Source organism: Chrysemys picta, chromosome 2 (genome assembly GCF_011386835.1).
Source record: "Chrysemys picta bellii isolate R12L10 chromosome 2, ASM1138683v2, whole genome shotgun sequence".
Lineage (NCBI taxonomy): Eukaryota > Metazoa > Chordata > Testudines > Emydidae > Chrysemys > Chrysemys picta.
In genome coordinates this window covers 175,893,919-175,920,093 of record NC_088792.1, presented here as the reverse complement: position 1 = coordinate 175,920,093, position 26,175 = coordinate 175,893,919, and the positions used below count along the sequence as shown (strand labels likewise).

Below are 26,175 nucleotides of genomic sequence, written 5' to 3'. Positions count from 1 at the left end.
CCCCTCCCCAATCTCACCCGTACCCCGGCGGATTTGTGTCTCCAGAGGTAACATGCTTGTTAACAGCAAAAATGTTTTTAAATAAATAAATAATATATAGAGGTGAGAAATAACAGACCTCAACTCTATTGTCCCTCTGCAAATTTGTGTACACAAAGTTAATCTCTTACACCCCTTTAAATGTGAAAAGTTTCAAAAAGTTCAATGAATAGAAGATTGTTGGGGGCGGAATAGATCTGGACAAGGAGAAGAAGTCTGGAGATAAATGTGAGAAGCAAGGAACATATGCTTGTTTTGTTAAAATAATATATGTTTGCTGTTGAAGAAAAAAATCCAGAATACTTAACATTGTTGTTTCAGTTAAATAAAGCAATTTAAATGTCTGTCTGGTGATGTTCTCCTCCTAATACAGCATGGCAAGAAAATCCTCCAAATATTAATGATTAACCTGTTGAATTGGAGATAATTCACCTCCCAGTGACTTCATAAAATATCTGCTTCAGTTACCTTGAAATAATGAAATAACCAAACAATCATTCATTTTCTGATATAGGTGTAATACTAATCTGAAAAGTTTTCAAAATGAATCACTGTTTATAGTGTGTACCTTCTAAAAATGAAACCTACATCTATCTTTGAGTTGTGAAGAATATGTATTAAGGTTATAACAACCAGCAAGAATGTACTTTTATATTGAAAACCATGATTAAATCGAGTCTTCCTGACTAGTGATTTAAATCAAATCCACCCTGACTAGATTTATTGATGATGGAGTTTTCTTTAATTGTACAGTGTTGGTCTTTTATCTTGATGTTCAATAAGATTTCTGCCATCTGGCTGAAATGCACACAACCAAAAACAGTAGATTTAAATGTAACATTTTGGCAAAGGTAATTTGAGGTTTGCATAGAGGCTGGTTAGAGTTCTTTAACCTTGTTAAATTCTGGATTATCTACTATGCTTTGCAGTAAAAAGTGATTGTATCATTCCTCCAAAAGTCAGGTGTTCATTTGGTGTTCATGAAAATAAAGGTTTTCATAAGTACCAGTTAGAGCAAAACACAATGTAAATGGCTCCTGGTGCTCGCTTGTGCAACTGAACTGATTCACTAACTACCTCATACTTTCTAATCCTGCCTGAGGTCCTCTCATCAACTTCTAATCATCCCAGGTAGTTGGTGGCTTCGTGATTTTTTTTTTTTTTTTTTTTGGTACAAATATCAACTAGACTAGGATGAGACACTTCTCTCTTCTTTCCCGATTTTCACTTGAGACCCAACTTAGTCAAGAGGTGAAAACAGTATCCAGAGGTGAAAATCTTGACAACTACTTCACCATGCCATTTAGCTATCACAAGCAATGTTTCAGAATGTGTAATTGTACGAGAAGTTTTTAGTAGTATAGTGGAGAGCCTAGGTTTAAATCAGTTTGTTATAACAGAACCTCATGACGCAGGCAAGGTGCACTGTAAGCTGAATGGAAGGAAAAATATTTAAAATGTAAAACTGTCTCATATACACAAATATATATACGAAGTCTGATTACATGAGACTAATTTGCAAACCGTCTAAAAATATTGCTTTCTTGTAAATGGGATTGTTTTTTAAATGGGAGTTCTGTAGGGAGTAAGAGGCAACTTCCTGCAAACTTCCTTATTGTTGTGTTAATTGTTGCATAAAAAGTAGACTTTCCAGGACTTGTCAAGAGCAAACAAAGTTGAGAATATTTTAATTAATCTAATGATATTTTTTTAATGCCTGTAAAAATCAGGAACAGCAAGAATGGCCATTCAAAATAAGTTGACATTGGTTCCTTTAAATAGTTTACCGTATTTCTGGTGTTAGTGTTTTTGACAACACCAGTTTGTATTTGCCAATAGTATGAGATCTGATTTTCAGTTTTGGGGGAATTGGAATGGTGTTTTCAAGAACTGGTAAATCTCTTGATTGGCTGAACATTTCTAACACTTTAAATTTGAATTAGTATGTTATGGGATGCCAAGCAGTGGGAAAGATTACTTGAATAATTAACTATTCCTTTGAGAGAAGCAAAATAGCAATTATTTGTTCTGAAACCTGTTTTAAGTCACCTTACTTTGTGTGCATATGTTGAATATTTTGAGACTCATAGGATATCACTATGCAAAGGCACTTGTTCCTGTTTATAACATATTAAGATTAGCATCTCTTCAGGACTTTGAAACAGAACTGTTCTACTTCACTGAGTTAGGTATTCCATGGGTCCCATGAGTCAAACACAAGTGACCTTATAAAAAGAGTACAAACCATTATCTCCTTACCAGACACGTAAAAACACGGTGCTTCCAAATATGTAAAAACATAAAGAACACCAGGTATCCTCTCATGGTGTTCTTAGAAAGTTGAGAAGCTGAATGCTCTCTTTTCAGTATCCTCATTAATGTAATAGTCTTTTACAATGAACCTGGCAAGACTTTGTAATGCAAAAGTACTTCTCTAATCGTCAGGGCTGTTTTTAGATTTTTTGTGTGTGAATTTTGTGTCAAACCTGCTTACAAGGTTAGCCTTCTTCAATAAAAGGCAACTCTACAGTATTAACTGTTGCTTAACACAGTCTGTTTTTATATGGAAGAGGTTTCTGATTTTTCATTCCTCTAACATGTTTCAAATACATCAGATCCCACCCATGTGTATATATACTTTTCCCATAGATTCATTCATATCTAGTCTTTATATTTACATTTAAACCTAAATTTGTTAAATATAGAGCATGCATACAAATCAGAACAGTGACCTTATTACTGAAATTTATTTTATCTTTTGCTCATCCTGTTGTAGGTGTGGACACTGTCAACGTCTGCAACCAACTTGGAATGATCTGGGAGACAAATACAACAACATGGAAAATCCATCAGTCTATGTTGTAAAAGTGGATTGCACTATAGATATTCCACTCTGCTCTGAATTTGGAATCCGAGGATACCCCACGTAAGTACAAAAGGATATGTGCTTCTATTATTTTGTATGTTTTTCCACAGTCCTCTGCCAATTTGTTGAGACCAACTTCTAAGTTATGATTTTTGGTGGTTTCCTTTATAGCTCTTCAGTCTTTAGAAGATAAATTTAAGTTCTCATTATGTTGCCAAGACAAGATGAGCTATAATGTCTCTTTTTTTACAACTTGGAAGATGGCTATGTTTTAAACAAGGTTCAGAATAGGCTCTCCTCCCCCTCCTCCTCCCCCTCCCCCCGAGAACTTATCTTTGAGATGGTAACATAACATACAGCAGTACAGTACTAGTTCAGAACTATTTTAACTACTTTAAAATAATTTCAGTTATCTAACTGTATATAGCACAACCAATGTAGTGTGTATAAATGGTCTCAAACTTTTGTGTGAATTTGGTACTCATAAAACTGATAGATTAATAACACCATCTGAAGCCAGGTACATATTGATGCTGGCGCTGTGCAAGTTTCTCTACATGGTTTAGCTTTAACAGGGCTTGAAAAACTTAGCAGCTACTTATGAACTCGAGCACTAAACCTATTATCTTTTAAACATTTCCTATTATGATAGATGAGGGTGAGCAGGTTCCACCAGTAAGGGCCAGGGTAAGGTCTTGGTGAGAAGGCTCGCATCTTGCCTCTGAGCTGCAGGAAAAGAATGTGAGCTGGAATTTCTACCAGATAAACAAGCCTTTGCTTAAAGCACATCAGTCCAAACTCCAGCACTCCTGCTAGCCTAGTGCTGGACCTCTCTTTAGCAGATTGTCAGTTGTGTAGCTTTGTGAATAAATGTCCTACAATGGTAGGGTAGCAAAAAAAAACCCAAAACCTAAGGCAGCAAGTTTCAGAGTCAGGGTCAACTGACTTGGGCTTGTGTTGCACGGCTAAAAATGTCAGTGTACATGCTTGGGCTGAAGCCTGGGCTCTGAGCCCTCCCCACTTGCTGGGTTTCAGAGCCCAAGCTCCAGCCCGAGCCCAAACTTCTACACTGCTATTTTTAGCCCTGCTGTGTAATCCTGAGTCAGTTGACCCAGGATTCGAAACCTGCTGCTGTGGGTTTTTTGGGGGTTTTTTGCTATGTAGACGTACCCATAGAGACCCCAAAAGCTTATGGTCAAACCTTAGGGTCCAAATACTAACTTTTCTCAAGAGGGGAAACATCATAACAATTCACTGCTCTGCCTAGTCAGTTGCACAAATATTGATATTTATGAAGATGGATCAGCAGAGGTTAAAAATAGTTTACTGTTTTTGTAGTTCGTATTAATACAGACCTTATACCTTATCAGTGCCTTCTAACAATTGACTATTCCCTCTTTCTGAATGGAGTTGTCATCACCACCTCATTGCCAGAGCATTTTAATTAGGGGGTAGGAATTGCAGTAAATATTAGTACAATAAATTTGGAACTGTAATCTTGGAAATAATGGGGCAATAGGGCAAAGTCTAATAGCAGTTGGCACAAAGATGAGTTAGGTCCGAGCTAACTTTGACATACGAATCTAATAAAATGTATGTGATCAAGACTGGCAGGACAAGACTTCGGCTTTCAGTGTTGGCATAAGGAGAGAGAACAATATCCCTACAGGGTTCTAATTCTGCATATAGGACACACCAATAAGATGGTACCTAATTCCTTGTAAATCTGTGGTACACAAAATTCAAGGCAGATTCCATTCCATAAACAAAAAATTCATTTAAAAGTGAACTCGATTAAGCTTGGTCAGGTTTGCTATCTTCTACCACCCCTCCTCTGCCCCACACACAATCCTTAAAAAGCATGGAAACAAATTATGGGACATCTGATAACCGTAATCCTAATAGCCATACAGCATGTTTCCAAAGACACTGACAGATTCCACATCAGGACAAGGAACTGCCTTCTTCCTCCAAGTGATAAAGTAAATACACACACGCCAAACAACCATTAATCTCTTCTTCCCACGCAACCTTAGTTATGGCCTCATGCTTGCCCCATAAACACGTAACATATGCACGTAACATATGCACACTCAACCTGTGCACATACGTCAATATTTGCAAAGGTATTATTCCTGTAGCTGTAGATTGGGGTCTGGATTGGGGATCTGAAAGTCAAACTTTCATGATGACCCTTAAGGAAGGGTGTATGTCAGTGGCGGGCAAGCTGCTGCTAGCTCATGCCACTTCCCGCTGCTCCCATTGGCTGGGATCGGCAAACTGCGGCCACTGGAAGCTGCAGGCGGCCGTGCAAATGTAAATAAACTGTCTTGCAGCCTGTCAGTAAATTACCCTCACGGGCCACATGCAGACCGCAGGTTGCCCATCACTGGTATATGTCTTAATGGTTGCACAGAATAGAATTCCTGTTTTTTCCCATGCTCTCTTTTAAATGAGAAAATATCCTTAAAGATTAAAAAAAAAAAAATTATGCTGTGACGTACAACAAAACACTGTTCCACGTTTCAGTCATTTTTCACACATTACAATGGCTTTTGTCGCAAATTGGCAGGTTTGAAGGTTGAGAGGTATGCTAGGAAAGTGCTTAGTGAAATGGGAGTTCTGTTCCCTGGGAGCAGCTTCGGTCCCAGTGAAAACAATAAGAAGTAGCGGGCATTTTTATTAGGTGCACCATCACTTCCCCACTAGAAAAATAGTGATTATCTTTATTGAGGACATGAGTAACTTCACAGTCATTGGCTCATTCAGTCCTTTTGTAAGTTATGGAAAATGGCAGCCATTTTGAGTCAGTAAGTACTAATTATAATGGGTAAGATAGAAGAAAAAAATTGTGCATTTGAGGATAGCTGGTACTGGGCTTTATCTACAAAGAAAGTGTGAATGATAAACCAGCGATTTGTTAATAAAAGGCTTGTTCATAATTACAGGGTGAGCTGTGCCTTAAGCCCCTTTTCAGACTCTCTTGAGTGCACCTCTCGAGGGAGAGGCTGTGCTTCCTTCACCTCTGTCAAGGGTGCAACAGTGCGGTTTAACTACTCTAGGAATGGATCCTTGGGTCATTATGCTGACAAACGATGTTGCTGGATTCTCTTTCTCTCTCAGTATCTCCCCTCCTCCCCTTCCTTTTTTCCAGTGTGTGCTTTTAACTGTTTATGGTCTTTTGTATCTCTAGGCTTTGGCTTTGGTAAAACAGCTCTGTCACTTTTGGGTAGCCTGGAAAGAGCATCTTCTCTATTACTAGCCCAGCTATTGTTCCCTTAGCTCCCTCGATGTTGTTTACCTCTAGTTGTCTTATCTCTGACCATTGCTTAATTTCCTACTTGGTCTCCAAACAGAATACTATCAAGCAGGTAAACTGAGGTATATATATGCGTACAAATCCCTGTAATACAGGTATCTCCCTCATTCTCCACAGGATGAAATTTTTAAAGGTCTGATTTTAAAATTAATTTTAACTCTAACTAAGTAACAGATTTAGTTGAAAATCCTCAGGAAATTCAGTCTTTACATATTGGTTGTATACTGTACAGTTGGGGAGGAAGATATGCTGTTATTTTCATACAAAACAAAGAGATTGGATATACAGATCTAAGTGGGGGGGAAAAACTGAACCTCATCTTAATAAAATAATAGAGGTGCTACTACGCCTGTAGGATCATTTAAGCTAACTTCTTGATTTCTGTTAGATTCTACTCCAAACTGTTATCCGAAGATGTATGAAAGGGAGAGATAAGCAATTCAGATTTTATAGTTCTTTTCTTTATTTTTTGTTGACTTCTTAAAGGGACAATATCAACTTAAAAACCACACACCTTTCTGCATGTTTTTTAACCTACTATTGTACAAGCAATGTACAATACTATAAATGAAAGCGATAAAGGGAGGATTTTTTCTTATTTTAATTTGTATGAATTGTGCTTTTAAAAACACTATTGCATAGTGGTTTTTTTTTTTAAAGTTATAAGAGCTCTGACGAGAAAAACAGGAGAGAAACATTTAGAAAAATGTGGTTGTAAAACCACAAAAATTAGCAAGGGAAGTCAAGGACAGGTGAAACTGAAATGAATTTTAACTCACTTTAAAAAAACAAACAAACAAACAAAAAAAACCTCTCAATTTGATGGTATCCCTTTAAAATTCCAGTATTTAAACAAATATGATTTCCAGTTTTAAGTTACACATATATTTAGTGGGAAAAGATTTAGGTATTTTGTTAAACAGATTTTACAGCAAGTATATATTTATATAATCAGAAAGACTGTCTTTGCAACTCTCCACCTATTTTCTCACCTTGTTCATCGGCTTTAAGCTACTTTTAATCAGTTTAATACAGCATGAGAAGTGGCATGTGATTAAGGACATGCATATTTGGCATGGCACAAAAAAGTGTAGAGAAATTCCTGGAACATAAGCTTTTTGTTTTTATGCATACTGAAAAAAATTAACTGATATTTTTTTGGTAAACTGGAAAATAGGATTCAGAAGCATAAACAGGATTAATCTCTGAATTATTCTTTCTAGCATTTTATTCACCATTGTATGTTAATCTAAGGACATCTTGGAATGTTCACACAAAAGATGGTATTTCTATCTGTGCTAAGTTTGAAGGAGAAGAACAGAGTTCTGGTTAGTTACAGGGCCCAGTTCTGCATCATGGAAATCCAGGGAATGTTTGATTTTAATGATAGGCTTGAGGACTGAGTATGCTCTGAGCTCAGTTATGATGTTATCAGCAAAAAGTTCACTTATTTCCAAAGAATGTTTCTTGTTTGTATCTATTTGAAAAGTTTTGCCTTACCTCTTTGTACTGTTTCAATGTTTCAGCCTAAAGCTGCTTAAACCAGGCCAAGAACCTGTGAAATACCAGGGTCCTAGAGACTTCCAGGCACTGGAAAGCTGGATGTTGCAGACACTAAATGAGGAACCAGCTGTAAGTGAACAGGAAATATTCCCTTCTTCCAGAGTCAGACTGATTTCTTGAACTATAGGGGTTAGGTTTTGCTTTCCAAGAGGAAAACCTCGTAAGAATAAAAATTGGATGATGATAACAAACTGGAACAGTGGCCAAATAGCCGTCAAACCCGTGATTAAAACTGTCATCCTTTGGGTTGCCCTTTGTTTCCTGTATTTAAAACCAAAATTCATAATCTTATTTCAAGGAAGTATTAGCCTCTTGACATTTAAGATGGGATGTCCTGGTACAAGTTCAGTTGACAAGTATAGGCCACAAGTACTTTGTCTTGACTAGGAAAAGTGGTTTAGCTAATAAAAGCTAGGTAAGACCAGCATAAACAATCTTTTTCCTAATGTAAATGCAAGGCAACAATTATTAGCTGGTCATGCTGTAGTTTAGAGCAGTGTCCGCCGCTTGTTCAGGGAAAGCCCCTGGCGGGCCGGGCCGGTTTGTTTACCTGCCGCATCTGCAGGTTCGGCCGATCGCGGCTCCCACTGGCCGTGGTTTGCCGCTCCAGGCCAATGGGGGCTGCAGGAAGGGTGGCCAGCACATCCCTCAGCCCACGCCGCTTCCCGCAGCCCCCATTGGCCTGGAGTAGCAAACTGCGGTCAGTGGGAGCGATTGGCTGAACCTGCAGACGCGGCAGGTAAAGAAACCGCCCGGGCCCACCAGGGGCTTTCCGTGAACAAGCGGCGGACCAGCTTTGAGAACCACTGGTTAGAGAGGAGTTAAGGCTACAACTCAACCAGCAAAATTGAGTTACAATGTGTTGCCCTATATCTACACAAGGAAAAAGCTTGAGTTTAGGTCTGGCTCATCTAGCATATTAGATGAGACTGGTGTAAACTTAAGCACTTTTCCTAGTCAAGACAAAGCCACAATGATTGCTGAGCTCAGTTGATTAAAAATACACAGTTCTGCTTAAACAAGATCCATGCTAATGTAACTTAAAAGTTTAAACATCAGATGCAAAGAAGTTTTAGCAGTGTAGTTTCTAGTAATGTTTTTTTCAGCTCTGAGCTAGTTCCTAGAAAAGTGTCTTTTTTCTGTTAAGTGACTGACTTAATGTTTGTGACTGTTGCAGCTTAGTTAGAAGATGGCTAAGTTCTAGTTTGCTCCTTTTCTAATATTGCTGGTTCTGTGGGATTGGGAAAGAGTGCTCAGAGTGGAGTCTTGAATACCTTGTAAATTATAGATAGCTGAAAGACCTCATAAATTTATGTGATGGCACATATGGTTTCTGTGACAGGAGTGGGCCTAATGTGTGATAATTAGGGCTGCAGATTTGTCACTGCATTTAAAAAAAAAATCAAAAATCACAGAGCAGTCATGGTAATCTTAGAAAAAGTCACTGGTTTGGTGACTGCTCTGTGATATTTTTTTTTTATTTAAAAAAAAAAGCCCTGACAAGTGAGGGGGCACAGACTACCCACATCTGCACCCTCTGCCCCCATAACACAACCCTAATCCCAGCCTGGTACAGAGACAGGGTCTAAGGAGTGAGGGGTAAGCTTGGGGCTGGAAAGCAAGCCTGCCCTGCACACTCACCCCAGACACAGGCAGCTCCTGTATCCTGTGGGGCTGGGTCCCAGAGTTGAGAGGAAGCCCGCACTCACCACAGGCATCGGTGATAGCAGCTCCTATGTCCTTTGGGACTGGGACTGGCTCCCTGCTCGATGTGTTGTGACCATGTGGGCATGGTTGCAATGTCATTCATGTTCGGCCTGTGCCCCGTCATGACGTAGGAGTCAAGCCTGAGTGGCATTGTGACCCCATGCACCTGGTCGCAATGTCTGGTGCAGAAAGCCAGGCCCAGCCACATGGGACAGGAGCCTCCACAGGTGAGTCCTGGACACACACATAAGTCACAGACAAATGGGAAAATCACATTGTGACTTTTTTTCCTGCCATGACAAACCTGTAGCCCTAGTAGTAATGTTTTATAAATAGCGTAGGAGCTACTGTGTAATAATCTAAGAAGATTGAGATGTTCTAGTTTTTTAAAGGCTGTATGTGATCTGGTCACTCAAGGAGAATTATTGTATATTGAATTGTAAATCTTTCCTGTATTAAGCTAGTTGTTGATGTAGCTTAATAGGGGACTGTGGGAAGAACAAACAGGAAGGCAGTGCAATGGATCTTCAAATGAGCAACCTACATCCAGACACTTGGGATGGGAATTACAGGACTATATGGCATACTTCCAGGCTCCAGTCTGAAGTGACCCTCCTTTCTTGCCAGACTGGGAGCTACAGAGCAAAAGTACGGTAAATAGTTAAAAAGGACTTTTCAGGAAAAGAGTGGGTTGAGAGTCAATTGTCAGTGAGCTCTGACAGAAAGAGAAGCTGGAAGGCAGTCTCTGTGCAGGAATCTGAAGAAGATGGACCTTCTCATGTCCAGGTAATGATAAGCCTTAGAGGAAAATAGGCATATGCATAGGCTGGCTTATCAGAGAAAACATATCTTAAAAACAATATGCTTTTTCTGTATAAATAATACTTTGCTTTAAAGAAGCTGACTGCCACTCTTATTGTGCCCTGAGGGAACAGAACTGCAGGATCTGAGCCCAAGTCAGACCTGCTGAGGTAATCACATTTGATACACTGGGAACTGTAGCCAGGGCCTAATTTGAGAATGGGATAATCCTGTGGTTCTCCCCCAGGTCAGGTGATAGTTGGAAGTTTGAGGGGATGGGAAGGTACACTTGAAGAGACCAGGATGGTGGATCACCAGGAAGAAAGACCAGGTGCAGTTAGCCCAGTAACTGAGATAGTTGCTTTCTGTATAATAGACTCACATGTCAATTTCAAATAACCACTTATTACTGTCCACTTGACACAGACCTTGATACAGAATAAAGATGGAGTAGGAAATAATTTGGGGAATTTGAAAATTGACAAATGGGGATTGTCTCCATTTACACTGCCACATGGAAGCATTACACATGGAGCACTATGTAAGACAGACAAATTGCCATACAATTCATTTAGTGTATATCAGTTGCATAAGAAATAGTAATTACTTTTGTTTCTTTTTTAATAGGAGCAAGAATCTGATCTGCAACCTCCAAAACTTCCGGAACCTAAACAGGGAATGCATGATCTCTCAGCAGCCAATTTCAAGATGCATATAGCAGAAGGTAATTTAATTATTTTCTTGTAATGATGATTGGTACAGATATTTAGATCTAATTAGTGAGAAGCCTGCAATATTTGCTTGATCTTGTGAGGTATATGAGAGAAATGGTGGGCTAGTTTTTAAAAGTACCTTTCTCCCATCTTCTTACCCAAAAATCTGTAACAAGTGGAAAGATAACTTACAAAAAAAAACCCAGTTTTATTACATATTATATGCAATAAATATATTAAAGACATTAGGGTTATGAAATCAAGAACTCAAAAGTTAGGAAATCACAGTATTAAGGTTGCACAAGCAATCTTAAATTCATCCTCTGGTGCATATGCATTATGATAGTCTTCAATTACATGATTGCATACCATTTTTTTCCCCCACAGGATCCTAGCTTCATTTAGTACACAGGATGGACAGTGCTCAATTAATGAGCCACCCTGCACTATTTTGTTTTATGCTCATGGTTCAGTGTGAGAGTCTAGGCTTTATTTACTGTGTATTATTCAAACCCTTCTATGGAAATACAATTATTTATTTCCTCATGGGCTCTTGTATGGCACTCATCACTATAGTATCTGAGTGCTTCACGAGCATTAATTTATCTGTACATATTCTACACAGTCTACATATATTCCAGCTTCTGCTATGAATGGAGAGGTCCTACAGACAACAGTCTCTTTTACTCCACAACCCTAATTCATCCCTAGAGCAAGTACATCCTGTACACCAGGGGTTCTCAAACTGGGGGTCAGGACCCCTCAGGGGGTTGCGAGGTTATTACATGGGGGGTCGCGAGCTGTCAATCTCCATCCCAAATCCCGCTTTGCCTCCGGCATTTATAATGGTGTTAAATAAATTAAAAAATGGTGTTAATTTGTAAGGGGGGTCGCACTCAGAGGCTTGCTATGTGAAAGGGGTCACCAGTAAAAAAGTTTGAGAGCCACTGCTGTACACTGAATGAGACAAGCATCTTGTGGAAAAATAGTATGTGATCATGTAATTAAAACCTGTATCATAATGCTTATACACATGGGGGCTGAATTAAAGTTGTCTGTGCAACCTTAATTCTGGGATTTTCTGATTTTTTTTTTTTTTTTTTTTTACTGGTTGACTTTGCACCTTAACATTCTTTTCATAGTTTGTGTGTACAATTTCCTAGGATTTAAAAAAAGCAAACTGAAAAACAGAAATTCCATCATGTGGGATTATATTGACACTCACTTGGCTCATTGGTAGAGTTGTAATCTTTAGATCCACCACATACACTCCTGTCACTTGAACTAACAGAGTAACTGATAGCAGTAGTAGGTTGTCATCTTATATGTGGCCCAGCACTAGAAGGGGATGAGACACACACTTTGCCGTTGGTTTCACAGATATTATCTGACCGCAGAGGAATAGTGAGACTCAGGAATCTTGGGTTCCATTCCTGGCTCTGAAGGGGAAAGTTCTCTAGTGGGCACAGACTCTTTTGCTCATTCTGACAAGCTTGACCTCTTCTGCCCCATCTCCTCTAATCTGGCCCTCCCCCACTCCTGTTTCTCCCCAGCTCAGGCTTCTTATGCTAATCCCATTCTTCCCTACATAGCCTCTGCTTCTCATTCCAGTGTCATTTTCCTTGCCTAATCAGTTCTAGCTTCCCCCCTCTATGTTTGCTGTCCGGTTCCCAGTGCCCCCCTTTCGCATACCGAAGTCCAGTCTTCTAGCTTAAGCAGTCCCACCTCCTAGCTTTTTGTCCAGTCTGTCTCTCCTTGCTCTCTCTCCCCTCCCGCCCCCCCCAGTTAGCTCTGAGTTCCACTGTCCCTTCCTGGGCTCCTCATCCAGTCTCTCTCTCTCTCTCTCTCTCTCATATATCCCTGGCTTTTTGTCCCAGTATCTTGGTTCAGCAAGCCTCAGCTCTCCCCATGAACCACAGTCCTCATCCCATCTCAGTGTTCCTTTGCCTAGCCAAGTAGTTCCCAGTCTCCGCCTGTCTCCAGTTTCCCTCACCAGCTCCCAGGGTCTCCACCCCATGTTTCCTTTACTGGCTCCTCGTCTCCTTGCCCAGCTAGTCCCAGTTTCCAGCATCCAGTCATAATTCCCCCCCTTCCAAGTCCCACTCTTTCCAGACTCTTTGTGCAAGTCTGCTCCTTCCCCTCCTCTCTGGTCCAGTTTTTGTCCAATCTGCATTCAAATCAGAAGGCTTCCTTTCCTACACTGGTTAGGTGCCAGCAGGATTGAGTCATTGGGACCACAGGAGAGGAGTCCAGTCACATGTAAGAGCTGCGATATGCTCAGTGAGGATAGAATCTTCAGAGATTTTATATTTATTCTATATTTAGGTTGCATAATACTTTCAATTATAAAAGATTCTTGTAACTTTACGAAACTCTCTAGCACCTCCACTGTTTGGAACAGGCCTTTGAAATTCAACACGGACAACACCCTGGGGCTAGAGAGATGACTTTTTCTTGTCCCATGGAATTCCATTCAGGTAGCATTAGAGTGGACAGTCGTGGAAGGAGAGCTAGGTCAGGCTCTCTCTCCTACCCCCACTCCTACCCCTGACACAGCCTATTGCCCCAGTGGTCCATCCCTGCCCTCTGGGGCTATCACGTGGGTCAGGAGTTCCCCCAACTCCATGGTTTGGGGAAGGGAGAGCCAGACTGGGCTCCCCTCAGTCATCCCTGGACCTAGCACACCCTGAGCCCCATGCTCCATCCTTGGATAATAGCCTTCCTCTATTGCTAAGTAATGTAGTTATTTCTGTAGTTCAAGTGATAGAAGTCTGTGACGCAGTGCTGAAGGTTCTGGATTCCAATTGATTTGAAAAACCTAAGAAATTGTAACCTAAATAATTTTTTTTACCTTTACCTTTTTTTTTTTTTAATACAAAGTCCAGTACTTGAAAGTGAGGAAATACCAGATTTAAGATTGCATTATAAGACTGTTTTTAATTACATGATCACATGGTATTTTTTTCATTGGATGCCTGTCTCTTTCAGTGCAGAGGGTAGACACACAAGGGGGCAGAATTAAGGTTGCATGGGCAACTCTTAAGTTTGGCATTTCCTAACTTGTGAGTGCTTTGTTTTGCAAACTAAATAATCTTTTACTGTGGTTTTATATATCTAACATTGTGCATACACCATAAATTTTTGTTGTTGTTGTTGGGTGCAGTTTTGGTATTTAAAAAAGTAATAATTCTGATTGTACAATCTACATCATCATTGCATTAGCTACCTATTCTAAATGAGAAATGTCATCTTGGTAAACTTTAAAATAAAAATCTAATGTTTCAGTTTGGAAACCACATACTAATTAAACGCTTATATTGTCTGGACAAAAAATACAAATTGATAGTTTTCCAGTAAGGATTGAAATATGCCTCACAGTAATGGCATTGTTTTTTGTGTGCAATTTCTCACCCCTTTTTAAAACACTAAAGCACATTGAAGCTTTCACTGGTTCATCATTTTGTGGGGACAACACAGAATGATGTGAAATGTCAAGTTATTCATGGCTGATGGACCATAAAAGAGAGAACAGGGGGCAGCAGTGATAAGTGGTGGGCACATTTGCTGCACTTGCCAACTCAGAGGTTCATTGCAGATAAAAAGCCACTGGACTGAGTCATTAGATTCCTTACTTTTTAGATCTTTGTTTATATGGTTCCTGGTTAAGAAACTAGACTACAAAGTAATAGTGAGGCTACTAATTGAATAAAAATATGAAAAAGGCAACAATCCAAGACAGAAAGTTGTACCAATAAATCTTATTTTCATCAATCTTTCTCTCTGCCTCTCAGGTTTTTTTTCAAACATTTAAACTAGAATGGAATTACAGTAGAACCTGCCTACAGTGAATCTCCATTTACAGTGAAGTTCTTCTGTTAGTAGGAGCCTTTGCGGGGGGGGGGGGGGAAAGGATGGGGGAAGCAGTGAAAAAGACTTCATTATTATAAGAGGTTTCCATCCTTTCGTTTCTCCTGTGACTACACTTTTTCCATGTCCTTGCATTAAAAGCATCTGACGTTCTTTTCTCTGTATTTAGTTCCTTTTTATTCTGTGTTAATATGGAGTTGCTTTGATGTTGTTAGTGCTTCATGCTCCTGACTCGACTGCTACGGCTACACCAGAGAGTTTACAGCAGAGGAGCTGCAGTGATGCCACTGTAAGCTCTCTAAGCTGTCGGGAAGAGAGCTCTCCTGTCGGCTTTAGTGCTCCAGCCCCGTGAGTGGCGTAGTTATGTCAGCGGGAGAAGCTCACCCACTGACATAGCGCTGTCTACACTGACGCTGCTCAGGGGTGTTTGTTTTTTCACACCCCTGAGCTACATAAGTTACACCGCAGTAAATGCTAGTGTGGACATAGCCTAAAGCACTGAGGCCCATTTTTTTTTAAAAGTTATTTAGGCATTGCTGTCAGAATGCCTAACTGATTTAGGAGCTTAAATATCATTTTCAGAAGGGATATAGGCACTTAGGAGTCTAAATCTCGTCAACAGCCAGTGGGATTTAGACTCTTGGGCTTGGTCTACACTACCCCCCTAATTCGAACTAAGGTACGCAACTTCAGCTACGTGAATAACGTAGCTGAAGTCGAAGTACCTTAGTTCGAACTTACCTTGGTCCACACTCGGCAGGCAGGCTCCCCCGTCGACTCCGCGGTTCTCCTCTCGCCGAGCTGGAGTACCGCAGTCGACGGCGAGCACTTCCGGGTTCGACTTATCGCGTCCAGACTAGACGCGATAAGTCGAACCCAGAAGTTCGATTTCCAGCCGTCGAACTAGCGGGTAAGTGTAGCCAAGGCCTTGGTGTCTAAATTATTTGTTATTGACAAATCCATGTTTGCTATTACTTATAACCCTAGCTATTTCTCGTATCTTTTAGGTGCTTACTAATTGATTGATCTTTTTTTTTCCAGTATCTATCCGGGTGTCAAAGTTAGGCTGCCTGGTCTATAATTCCCCAGGCCCCCCTTCCCCCCACCCTTTTTAGCAATAGGAAATATGTTCGCCCTTCTCAAGTTTTCTTTATCTAAATATTCTTTAACCTGTTTTTTCCACATTTTGACTTGTGTTCCTTCCCCCATTTTGTTAATATTAATTGCGTTGAGTATATGGTCGCTATTAACCTTTTTAGTGAAATAGGCATTAAATACCTCAGCCACCTTGATGTCCTTAATTATTAGCTCTCCTTCCCTGCTAAGTGGAGGGACCTACGCTTTCCTTCATCTTTCTCTTGCTCCTAATATACTTACAGTACCATTTGTTACTACCTTTTATGTCCCCTGTTAGGTGCAACTAATTTTGTGCCTTAGCCTTTCTGATTTTGTCGCTACATGCTTGTGCTGTTCTTCTGTACTCCTCCTTAGTAATTTGTCCATTTTTCACCTTTTGTGGGATTTCTTTTTTATTTTCAGGTCATTAAAGAGCTCCTGATGGAGTCATATTGGCCTCTTACTATTCATCCTATATTTCCTTACATCGGGATAATTGGCAGTTGTGCCTTTAATATTGTCTCCTTGAGAAATTGCCAGCTCTCCTGAACTCCTTTATCCCTTAGGTTTTGTTCCCATTGGACCCTATGTACCAGGATTACATGACAGAGATTTTAAAAGTCCTTGTCACAGAGAGCTTGCAATTTTAACTTAAATAAACACAAACATGAAGATGACAGAGGATCAAAGAAGGAGAGTTAATTCAAATAGAGTTTTATAGCAACTGAATTGCAGTCACTTCTGTATTTAGAAATGTATTCAATGTTTGAGCTTTCTCTTTAAATTATGCTGTTTACTTTTTGACCTTCTGCTGTTTTCCACTCTTCAGCAGTATAGCTGACTCACGTGAATTCTTGTTAGAATAAGGAATTTTAGCAAATGGTTAGATGAAAATTATTATGCTTTTAATAAACATCTAACTTTGGCAGTGTTTTTTGTGAAGATGTATGGATGGAGGAAAGACATGAACTATGCACTGATGTGCTTGGATATGACATTGAAAAACTAGCTCCTGAAATATTCGTGGCTGTGTTTAGTTTACGACATTTCAAACTAACTGTAAATATAAGTGAAGTACTGTACAATGGATACCATTTACAAATTAATGTTTACTGCACTACAGTATTTTATCTTTACTATTATATTTTCAAAATTACCTGTACTTAGGCTGGGAAATACCATGATAAATTTATAATTGGTGGTAAATAGATAGTCTTTAATGACAGCCACTGTTTCCGGTACATATGAATTGAGCCTTTTTTTCTTTTTTCTTTTTTCTTTTAAAGGTAATCACTTTATCAAATTCTTTGCCCCTTGGTGTGGCCACTGCAAAGCTTTGGCTCCAACCTGGGAACAGCTGGCCTCAGTTCTTGAGCATTCTGAAACTGTCAAGATTGGCAAGGTAGGTTGAAAGCTCTTATTAAACTCGAAATATACCTCCTTTGGATGAATACATTAGTCAAGTAGCACGTTACTCATCCTATATAGTCTGTAAGCCAAACTTTATTTACTCTGTTTTGTCACTTGATAAATCATTTCACCTGCACAGATCCCATTTTAATTTTGAGCTGGCTATTTCTCTTATATGCTACATGGACCCAGATATTTTATTTATCCTGATGAGATGGCCAACTCTGAATTGACAAGACCTATTCATTTTAAATAAGGGCATGCCAGAAACTTGTCTGTACCCAGCCAGATTACTGTGTTTCAGAGGTATGAACCAACAGAAAAGGTGAATACAGTAGATGTTGAGAGGAATATTTTCAGTTTTGATTTTTGTATTGCACTGCCCTTGTCTGTTGTAAGGCTTCATCAGTTTCAAGATTTATTTTCAATAGTAAAAATTACTCTTCCTCTTCCAATATGCTGTATCCAACTGGATAGCTTTGTAAATTTTAGACCCAATAAAGGCATTCATGATGCGTTGTTTCTCATCTATTCATATCCACTCTCCACCCCCCCAAAAAAAAAATTAGTATAGACTTTTGGGGGACTTCTGTCTTAAAAACTGATATCTTGTCCTGCTTTACTATTTCCCTTAGGGATGATAACCAGATTCTGTGGTGTATTTACCATGGGAGCTTATTATTTGTTCCTGAAGTGACTTCTATGCAGAGGTATGCAGGTGGTCTGGCAACTGCAGTTACTCACTTTATTTGCTGACCCATGCCGAAGTCATGCTGGTGTCTAACAATCTGAATCCCTCAATGTTATCTGATGGTGCTAAATGTATAGAGACTAACTTTTTTATACTCTTAAACCTTCAAAGGTATTAACTTGGTATTTAAAGACTGCTGCCATTAACGTCTAAGTAAAACTGTTAATGACGAAGCTGCAGTCTCTCCTTTCTCTCTGTAAGAGTAGACTTTTCTTATGGTGTAGATCAGAGTCTTTTGAGAAATTTAAATATTTTGAAATCTGGCAACACAACTGAGATTGCTCAGAATAAAGTACTAGAGGATTTTGGTCCTTTGATACTATCTGTATGTGTTAAAAGCTGCATGTAGTGATTACTTTTTGAGCATCTGGAATGTTTGTGTGAGCTATTTGGTGTAGTTATTGCTTGGTTTAAGTATGTTCTTACTACAGTATTACCCAGTCTCTCTTCACGTAGAGCGTTATAAGTCCATTGTTTTCAAAAGTCCTGTTTTATCCAGTGTTCTATTTTGCATGCTTTAGCATTTTTTATCCTAATAAAGGCAGTCTTGTCTCAATGCCTACCCAGTTTTGTGTAACAGGATGCCATGAAACTATTAGAAACTTGTTTTGGCTCAGACTCTGATTCTCTAAGTAGGCAGGAAACATGACTTTCATGTAATCCAGGTGAATGTCAGTAGCACCTGTTACTTTTTGCCTGTAGTCTGCTTAGTTGTCCTCACTTCAGTGATCTGTGGCGCAAAGTTCCTAATGTTAACTTTAAAAATCTAAGTGTTATCTCAAGCAGATGCTGAAACCATGCACATGGCATGTAGATTATTTATTGGCTTATTAATTGGATTTGTAAATCAGGGTATGTCTACACAGGGATTAAAAAAAATTGCTGTCCCAGGTCAGCTGGCTCAGCTTTCTGCTTTGGCTGTGGGCTAAAAAAATTGCTGTGTAGACATTTGGGCTTGGGCTGGACACTGAGCTCTGGGACCCTCCCGCCTCACAAGGTCCCAGAGCTCAGCCTCCAGCCCAAGTCCAAATGTCTACACAGCAATATTTAGCCCCACAAGCCCAAGTCAGTTGACCTGGGCCATCCACAGCTGTACCGCAGGTCTTTTATCCCTGTGTAGATGTACTATCTGTCCTTACAGATTGGCTTGTGGCAAAATTAGAATCTAATTTGAATTCCAGTTGCTCAGCATTAGGAATTTCCCTTGTATTGAAGTCAAGTTACTAGCTGTTTTGCTTTCTGATGTCAGAGTACTCCTATATGATTTAAAAAAAAACCCGAGCCAGTAAATCCTTGTACTGAAAATTTAGTTTCAAACTCTTAACATATGAGTATTGGGTGCCCTGCTGCCCAGGTTGTAATTTTTTTCACTCTGCAAATACTGAATGCTTGTTCTAACTAGCATATTAAATCATAGTGCCTTTGTTCTTTTCTGCTTCTGCCTCTACCCTCCCTGAGCATCTTGAGAGAGATTTGGAACACAGACTTAAATGGCTTTCAAGACAAGACTTGTAAATTATTTCAATTAGCTTCTGACAAACCTTGCCTTTCTCTGTAGATACATATTGAGAGATATTAAATATAAAGGGTATGATGCTGTGATTGGAACAGCATGGATTTTATTCCATATGAGTGAATGATTATAACTATTTTAAACTTTAGGTTGACTGTACACAGCATTATGAAGTCTGTTCTGAAAACCAAGTTCGTGGATATCCCACCCTCCTCTGGTTTAGGAATGGTGAAAAGGTGAGGCCGCAAATACAGTATGAGGTCAAACCCTTTCTTCCTCTGTGAAGACAAGCAGGCTTGTAGAACGTTCTTGCATGTTGGGAGAAGTTGGCTTATTTGAATATATTTGAAAGCCTCTTTGTAAGAGATGGAAAGATAGACGATATGAATGGGCCAGTGTTTGGGATGGGGTGATGACTACTTTTGTTTGTGCCATAAATAAAACTTCTAACACAGTTGTGCATTCTGGTCTGCAAATAACCAAAAACAATAGATTGTTCATAAACCAGGGATAGATAGCTCAAAACATACCAACTTGTGAGAGAACTCTGGGTATATTTTCATCTTCCAACTTTATCCTTACATGTAAAAGTGTCTGGAAGTACAGATGAAATAGACAAAATACAAAGTTAAAAGAGGGAATCCCCCTTTCACCCCCCCCCCCTTCTTCCCTCCATTTTGCCTCTCCAGATTCACATTCATGGGTATTGCATGGCCCTGGAGTCATCAGCTCAGAGCAGTGCCTGTTGAATTCACAAGTCTGAACATTTGAAGTGAGGTTATAAGAATCCTGTGGCTCCAGTTGCCCAAATTCAAAGAATTGCAAGAAGGACTTTGAAGAGGTTAGGGAAATGAGTGCAGATCTGCAGAGCCAATACATTTGAACAGCACCAAATAAGCTTTACTGTAAGTAATATTTTCCTCCTAAGAGAATTGCCTCTGCAGATCTTCACATCTGGGAAATTTACCAGAAGTAACTCTAAAGGAGGACTAATTAAACAAGAATCACGGAACTGCTTTCAAGCATTGGAGTAAGATTCAAATGAGTGAGAATAGTGCTGCATATGAATAGAGCTGAAAGTGTTAGCTTTACAAATTAAGTCATGCTTATGTAGTCTATTAAATTAATCTGCCTTAGAGCTAGTGGAATGAGTTCTAAACTTGTTATTCAGGAAGACATCAACTCGATTGCAACAAGTCTAAACACACAGAATAGCCCATTTCCAAAGTCTTTTTAGTAATTCATTTCTAGATTATCAGAAAAGATGTGAACAGCCCTAGGTAACTTTCTAACAGATATCATTGCATCTGTGTCAAGTTTACGCATCTATTTTCCCCAAGTAACTGGTATTAGGAAGAAAACTGGAAGGTTTGTGTTGCAGTGCAAATTAGCCAACTATCACCTTAAGTAAAAAGTTTGGGGGTAAGGATGTGAATCTTTGTGGAGCATAACTACCAAGGTGGTCATCAAAGCCTGTAACAGAATCTTCACATCTGCTCTGAACTTCTGGAGGGAGAACTACAGCTGGGAATGGTAATTTAAGCTGACTGCTGTCTCCACAGCCCTAACAGCAGAGACCAACACAGCAAAGGCTCTTAAACACAAGGGAACATTCTGACCCTCCAAAACAATTTCCAAGATGCATTATGTTGTTGTTCCAAGAGAGACTATTAGTGTCCTCAAATAATAGTAACAAAGAGTCCTGTGGCACCTGATAGACTAACAGATGTATTGGAGCTTAAGCTTTCGTGGGTGAATACCCACTTCGTCAGACGCAGTTTATGCTCCAATACATCTGTTAGTCTTTAAGGTGCCACAGGACTCTTTGTTGCTTTTTACAGATCCAGACTAACAGGGCTACCCCTCTGATACTCAAATAATAGTGTATTTCATCAGCACCACCACACTTTGATAGACATTACAAAGAGCTATGGTCACTTCAGAGTAGGCTTTCCTGACAAGATGGGTCTATTTTTTGAACTACTTATCCATTAGTGAAGATAAAGTTGCTCCTATTCCCATGGATCTTTCAGCTGCTTCCAAAACCAGAGGCTAAGAAGAAAAAAAATAAAAACTCTGCTGTTCTGCTTGGTAAAGATGAGTCTCCTTTTTAGCCACTGCCCTGGTGAATTACAGATCTCTGGCAAGGTCAAGTTGGCCTTTATCAACATCATGCTATTCCCTCATGCTGAACTCCCCTCAGAATCAGAAAGATGTTTCTTTGGACAAGTATGACATCCAGAAATAAAACTTCCAACCATTTGACCCAGCAACTCCTGGAAAATTTTATAGTTGTCCAATGGGAAGGTCATAATACTGTTCAATAAGGGGGGGGGGGAACTGTTTCAGTCAGTTGAGCATCGTTGTCGTCATCTTCCTCCTCATAATAGAAATTTGGCATCGTGTCATCAGTACTGGAAAGAGGTAGATAAGGTCTCCAAGGGTGGTGGTGGAGAAAAAATGGGCAGAGCTCTGCCCTGCTGAAATGGATAAGAATGAGCAGGTACAGACTTCTCATGTGATCTTTGGTGTCCCTGGTTTAGACTGGGGATGTGGGAGGAGGGACAGAAGAGGCCACAGCTATTTGGACATGGACTATATGAATGGCAAAGATAGGTCTGCAGTGTCCACCAAAGGCATAGGAGATGACTAAAGAGGCGTGTCTTTTTCATTCTCAGACGGTATAGGAAAGTTTGTAAACAGTACCTTGAAAAGATATTCCAAATCTAAGGTACATCTCATAGCTCACACCTGAGGGGGCTGAAATTGACCCCAAAGACTTCTGGGACTTATTGGAATCTGAGATTCCAAAACTGAAGCCTTGTCAAAGGAAGTATTAGACTTAACCAACAGAACACAGTGACAACAGATCAAACTAAAGCATAGAGACTAAATCCAATAGTTTGCTGTATTTTTTCTTATACTCTGTTTACACACTGAAGATAATCTTTGTGACCCTGAGAGCTAGAAACATGGGCTAACTTCTTTTAGAAATGAGGGGCCAAGATTTTGAGTGCTCCTAATTCCATGTTTTACTCTAGTCAGCTACTTTTTAAAATCTTGAATCTTTCTTTTAAATGAAAGTTTAGGTTCTAAAGTACAAGGGAAGGATTCCATGGCGAATTCTGAATCCTTAGAGTAAACTTAGTGTATATGTTTACAGACCACAGAGCATTTTATTTTGAATATGCATATTACATGCTCTATTACAGATATTTACCATGTTTATCTTTAGATAAAATCTAAAACTTCAGAAAACTCTATTTGCTAAACAAACAATATGTATTTTCACAAATGATTTGATTAATTGTAGGCTGACCAGTATAAAGGAAAGAGGGATTTGGATTCATTAAAGGAATATGTCGATTCTCAGCTACAAAATGCCAAGAAAGCCCCAGATGCTGAGAAGCCATCTGAAGTTCCACAGCAGCCTGCAGAACCCACTCATGATGAGGTAAGTGGTACTGTGCTGTAAAATTATATCAAAAATCTTTATACCAACAGCTCTACTGCCACTCCGTCATTTACCACAACGTTTTTGATGGCTAAAATGATAGCTTAGTAACCTGTAAACAATAGCTTTGTAAACCTTGCCAAAAATGTTTGCATGCAAAACTTTTAATAAAGTTAGTATTTAATATTGTAGTTTAGCAGTTGCTGTTGAGAAACGTATAACCGTAAGCCTTTCTGATGCTTTTACTAACCTGATGCATTGGAAAACTCTGAAGAAAAAAATCTGTCCATATGTCATTATAGTCACAGTAAATTGTTTAGCTAGTTGCATGTGTATCCATCTATTGATAGATTTTAAAAAATGAACTTTCATTTTTTTGTCTACTAAATTGCACCTTGTGTGTCTTTCACATAGTCAGAATCCTTGTGACATCACATTTGGTTGCTGTGGAGATGATTGTCACAAACAGGATTCTGACCTGAAATAGGAAAGAGACAGGAGGAATAGGTGAGCATCTGAAAAACAAAGTTACTGTATTAATAAGGAAAGGAAGGATGGAGGGGAAAAATCCCACAGAAGGTGGGGGAAGAGCAAGAATTGCGGAGGGAAACATGAATGTGATAGTGTGGCAGATTATGGCAGTAAAAGTTTTGAGTTTGGAATGACTGCATTAATTGTGTGTTGGAGCTACAGGGAGTCGTGCAGATTGCCAAGCAAATGGTAATAAAAATCCATTAGTACTCTACGTGGTCATACTCCATCACTTTAGGTTTTTATCCTTTTTTTAAAAAAAACAACCACCACACACTTCTGCTTTTCATCTTTGGTTTTTATTGCAACTAATGTGCAAATATCATTGAGAAATTGTAACATCCACAAGTACAGCCTAAGTTGGATTTATATAATATTTGTGGTTTGCGAAATAAGTGTTTGTTATGCCCACAAAATGTGGGATGGTAGTGAACATATAAAATTATAATACATGTGGGAGATTATTTGTTCCTCTGGTAATTTATAGGTCAAAGTTTAATATCTAATTTTCAGATAAAATCAAGCTTAATAAAATAATTACATGTAGTTTCATGACCTAACAATATTTTTTGTAAATGTTGTTAACCAACATCTTTAATACTGCAATGTTGAATTTCAGTGTTTTATCTAAGATAAGGCTTTAGTGAATTGACTTTTTAGATTTGACTGTTTTAATATAAAAATGAGAAATACAGAGAAGTTTTTTATTTAAACTTATTGATGTCTTTTCCTCTTTGATTTTTGTTCTCTTAAAGTAAAAGTTCCTTTTTTATTGGGGTAAGAAGTAGTATTGCAAGTTCCCTCTTTCATCTATTCCCAGTTGTAACCTGAGGCTTTTATAGAAAGTAGATTTGGTCAGTCATCACAGACTTATCATTTGAAGCTCGCCCTCTCCCGCACACAATTTTTAGAGCAGAGGTTTAATCCTTATTTGGTAGACTGAACTCAGTTTTATGTCAATTCAAACGACTAGACTACACATAAGCAAAATGCTGTCCTTTTTTTTTTTTTTTTTTTTTTTACCACTCTCCTCCCACCATTCAGCTACCACTTACTAAAAGCATGTATGAAATCCATACTTGGTGAGGGCTTGCATTTTACACTTGACATGCAAATGTTTGTTTCTAGTGACAAGTCTGTTTACATCACATAAAGTAACAACACAGTAGGAGAGCTTTTAAAGATATCAGAATAGCCTAGATAGCTCATTTAATTCACACTTTGGTATTTTTTTAACCCTTCAGATTAATTGTTAGCTCAGTGATTCCATAGGAAATTGCATGACAGCATATGAAAATGAAGTTGAAGGTTCATTAGCTGCTAGACACTTAGCCTTTCAGATACTACAAAGTTATATATTTGGGTACACTGCATTTTCCAAAAAATGGGTGAAAATGACCTTGAAATATTTTAATTTCTTTGCATATAAGGGAAAGATGTCATTTGGGGGTTAGCAGTGTCATACACTGCTAATCTTATTGAATAGATATCATGGTAGTGACAGCAACAGGTTTGTGAGTTTCTCTTTAACATATTTCAGGAGTTCAAAGGACTGATTTCTTATACAGTTTTGAATTATGTTTCTCTTAACAGGCTACAGTCCTGTCTCTCTCTGAAAAAGACTTTGACCAAACCATTGCTAAAGGGGTTACCTTTATTAAATTCTATGCTCCATGGTAAGTAGTTTTTGTATAAATTGTCCTGAATTATTGGTATTTAGCTTTTTATTCATTATTTGGTGTGGGTTTTGTGCTCCTATATCATTTTTATTTAGATATATAAAATGCATTAAATCTTAACTTGTATACAAAGCTTGAATGATTAAATATTTATAAACAAGCAGAGTGGCAACACAATTCTTCCATCTATTGTCTCCCGAGAAAGACTGGCAAACCCCACCGTGCTGCATACCCAGAATCAAATCCAGGCTCTGGCAGACATGAGGGGAAAGGAGGGAAGTGACATTTCCTTTGAAGACTCACCACCTAAGAATGCCTTGACTTGGTTTAAACTGGCTGTTGCTTGAGCACCGTGGTGATCTCAGTTTTCTTGGAATCACACCAGGATAGAGGTGCTCTCTGCATCAGAGCAGGGCCCAAACTGTTTAGGACTTCTGAGGTTAGAAACTTCACCTGGAAATCAGTTGGGAGTCAGTGCAGATCATGGAGCACAGGTATAATGTGCTGCTATTGGAGTCCTATTTAATATCTTGTAACCAGAGTGCAGAGCTAGCTGCAATTTCCAGGTGATCTTAAGGTGAAGTTGCATGTAATGCATGTTAGTTACAGTAACCCACCCTTGATGTGACCAGCATGGATGACCGTGGTGAAGGCTGCATTAGGGTTGCCAGGTGTCCAGTTTTTGACTGGAATGCCAGGTCGAAAAGGGACCCTGGCGGCTCAAGTCAGCACCACCGACTGGGGCATTAGAAAGGCTAAGGCAGGCTAATCCCTACCTGTCCTGGGGCACCGCACTGCGCCATGAAAGCGTCCAGCAGGTCCAGCTCTTAGGTGGGGGCGTGTCAC

The 26,175-nt window shown here is 39.3% G+C and overlaps 1 protein-coding gene across 3 annotated transcripts in view; it reads left to right on the top strand.

Moving 5' to 3' along the window:
• The window catches only part of TXNDC5 (thioredoxin domain containing 5), a 57,129-nt gene that overhangs the window by 24,517 nt on the left and 6,437 nt on the right, over nucleotides 1-26,175 (top strand). For all 3 annotated transcript variants that reach the window (XM_065584951.1, XM_005305958.4, XM_065584950.1), the window contains exons 2-8: nucleotides 2,816-2,965; nucleotides 7,751-7,856; nucleotides 10,923-11,019; nucleotides 17,278-17,393; nucleotides 19,815-19,901; nucleotides 22,979-23,119; nucleotides 25,244-25,326. In XM_065584951.1, coding sequence (XP_065441023.1) covers nucleotides 2,877-2,965; nucleotides 7,751-7,856; nucleotides 10,923-11,019; nucleotides 17,278-17,393; nucleotides 19,815-19,901; nucleotides 22,979-23,119; nucleotides 25,244-25,326 — 719 coding nt within the window. In that variant the 5' untranslated portion in view covers nucleotides 2,816-2,876. The remainder of the gene's footprint in view (nucleotides 1-2,815; nucleotides 2,966-7,750; nucleotides 7,857-10,922; nucleotides 11,020-17,277; nucleotides 17,394-19,814; nucleotides 19,902-22,978; nucleotides 23,120-25,243; nucleotides 25,327-26,175) is intronic.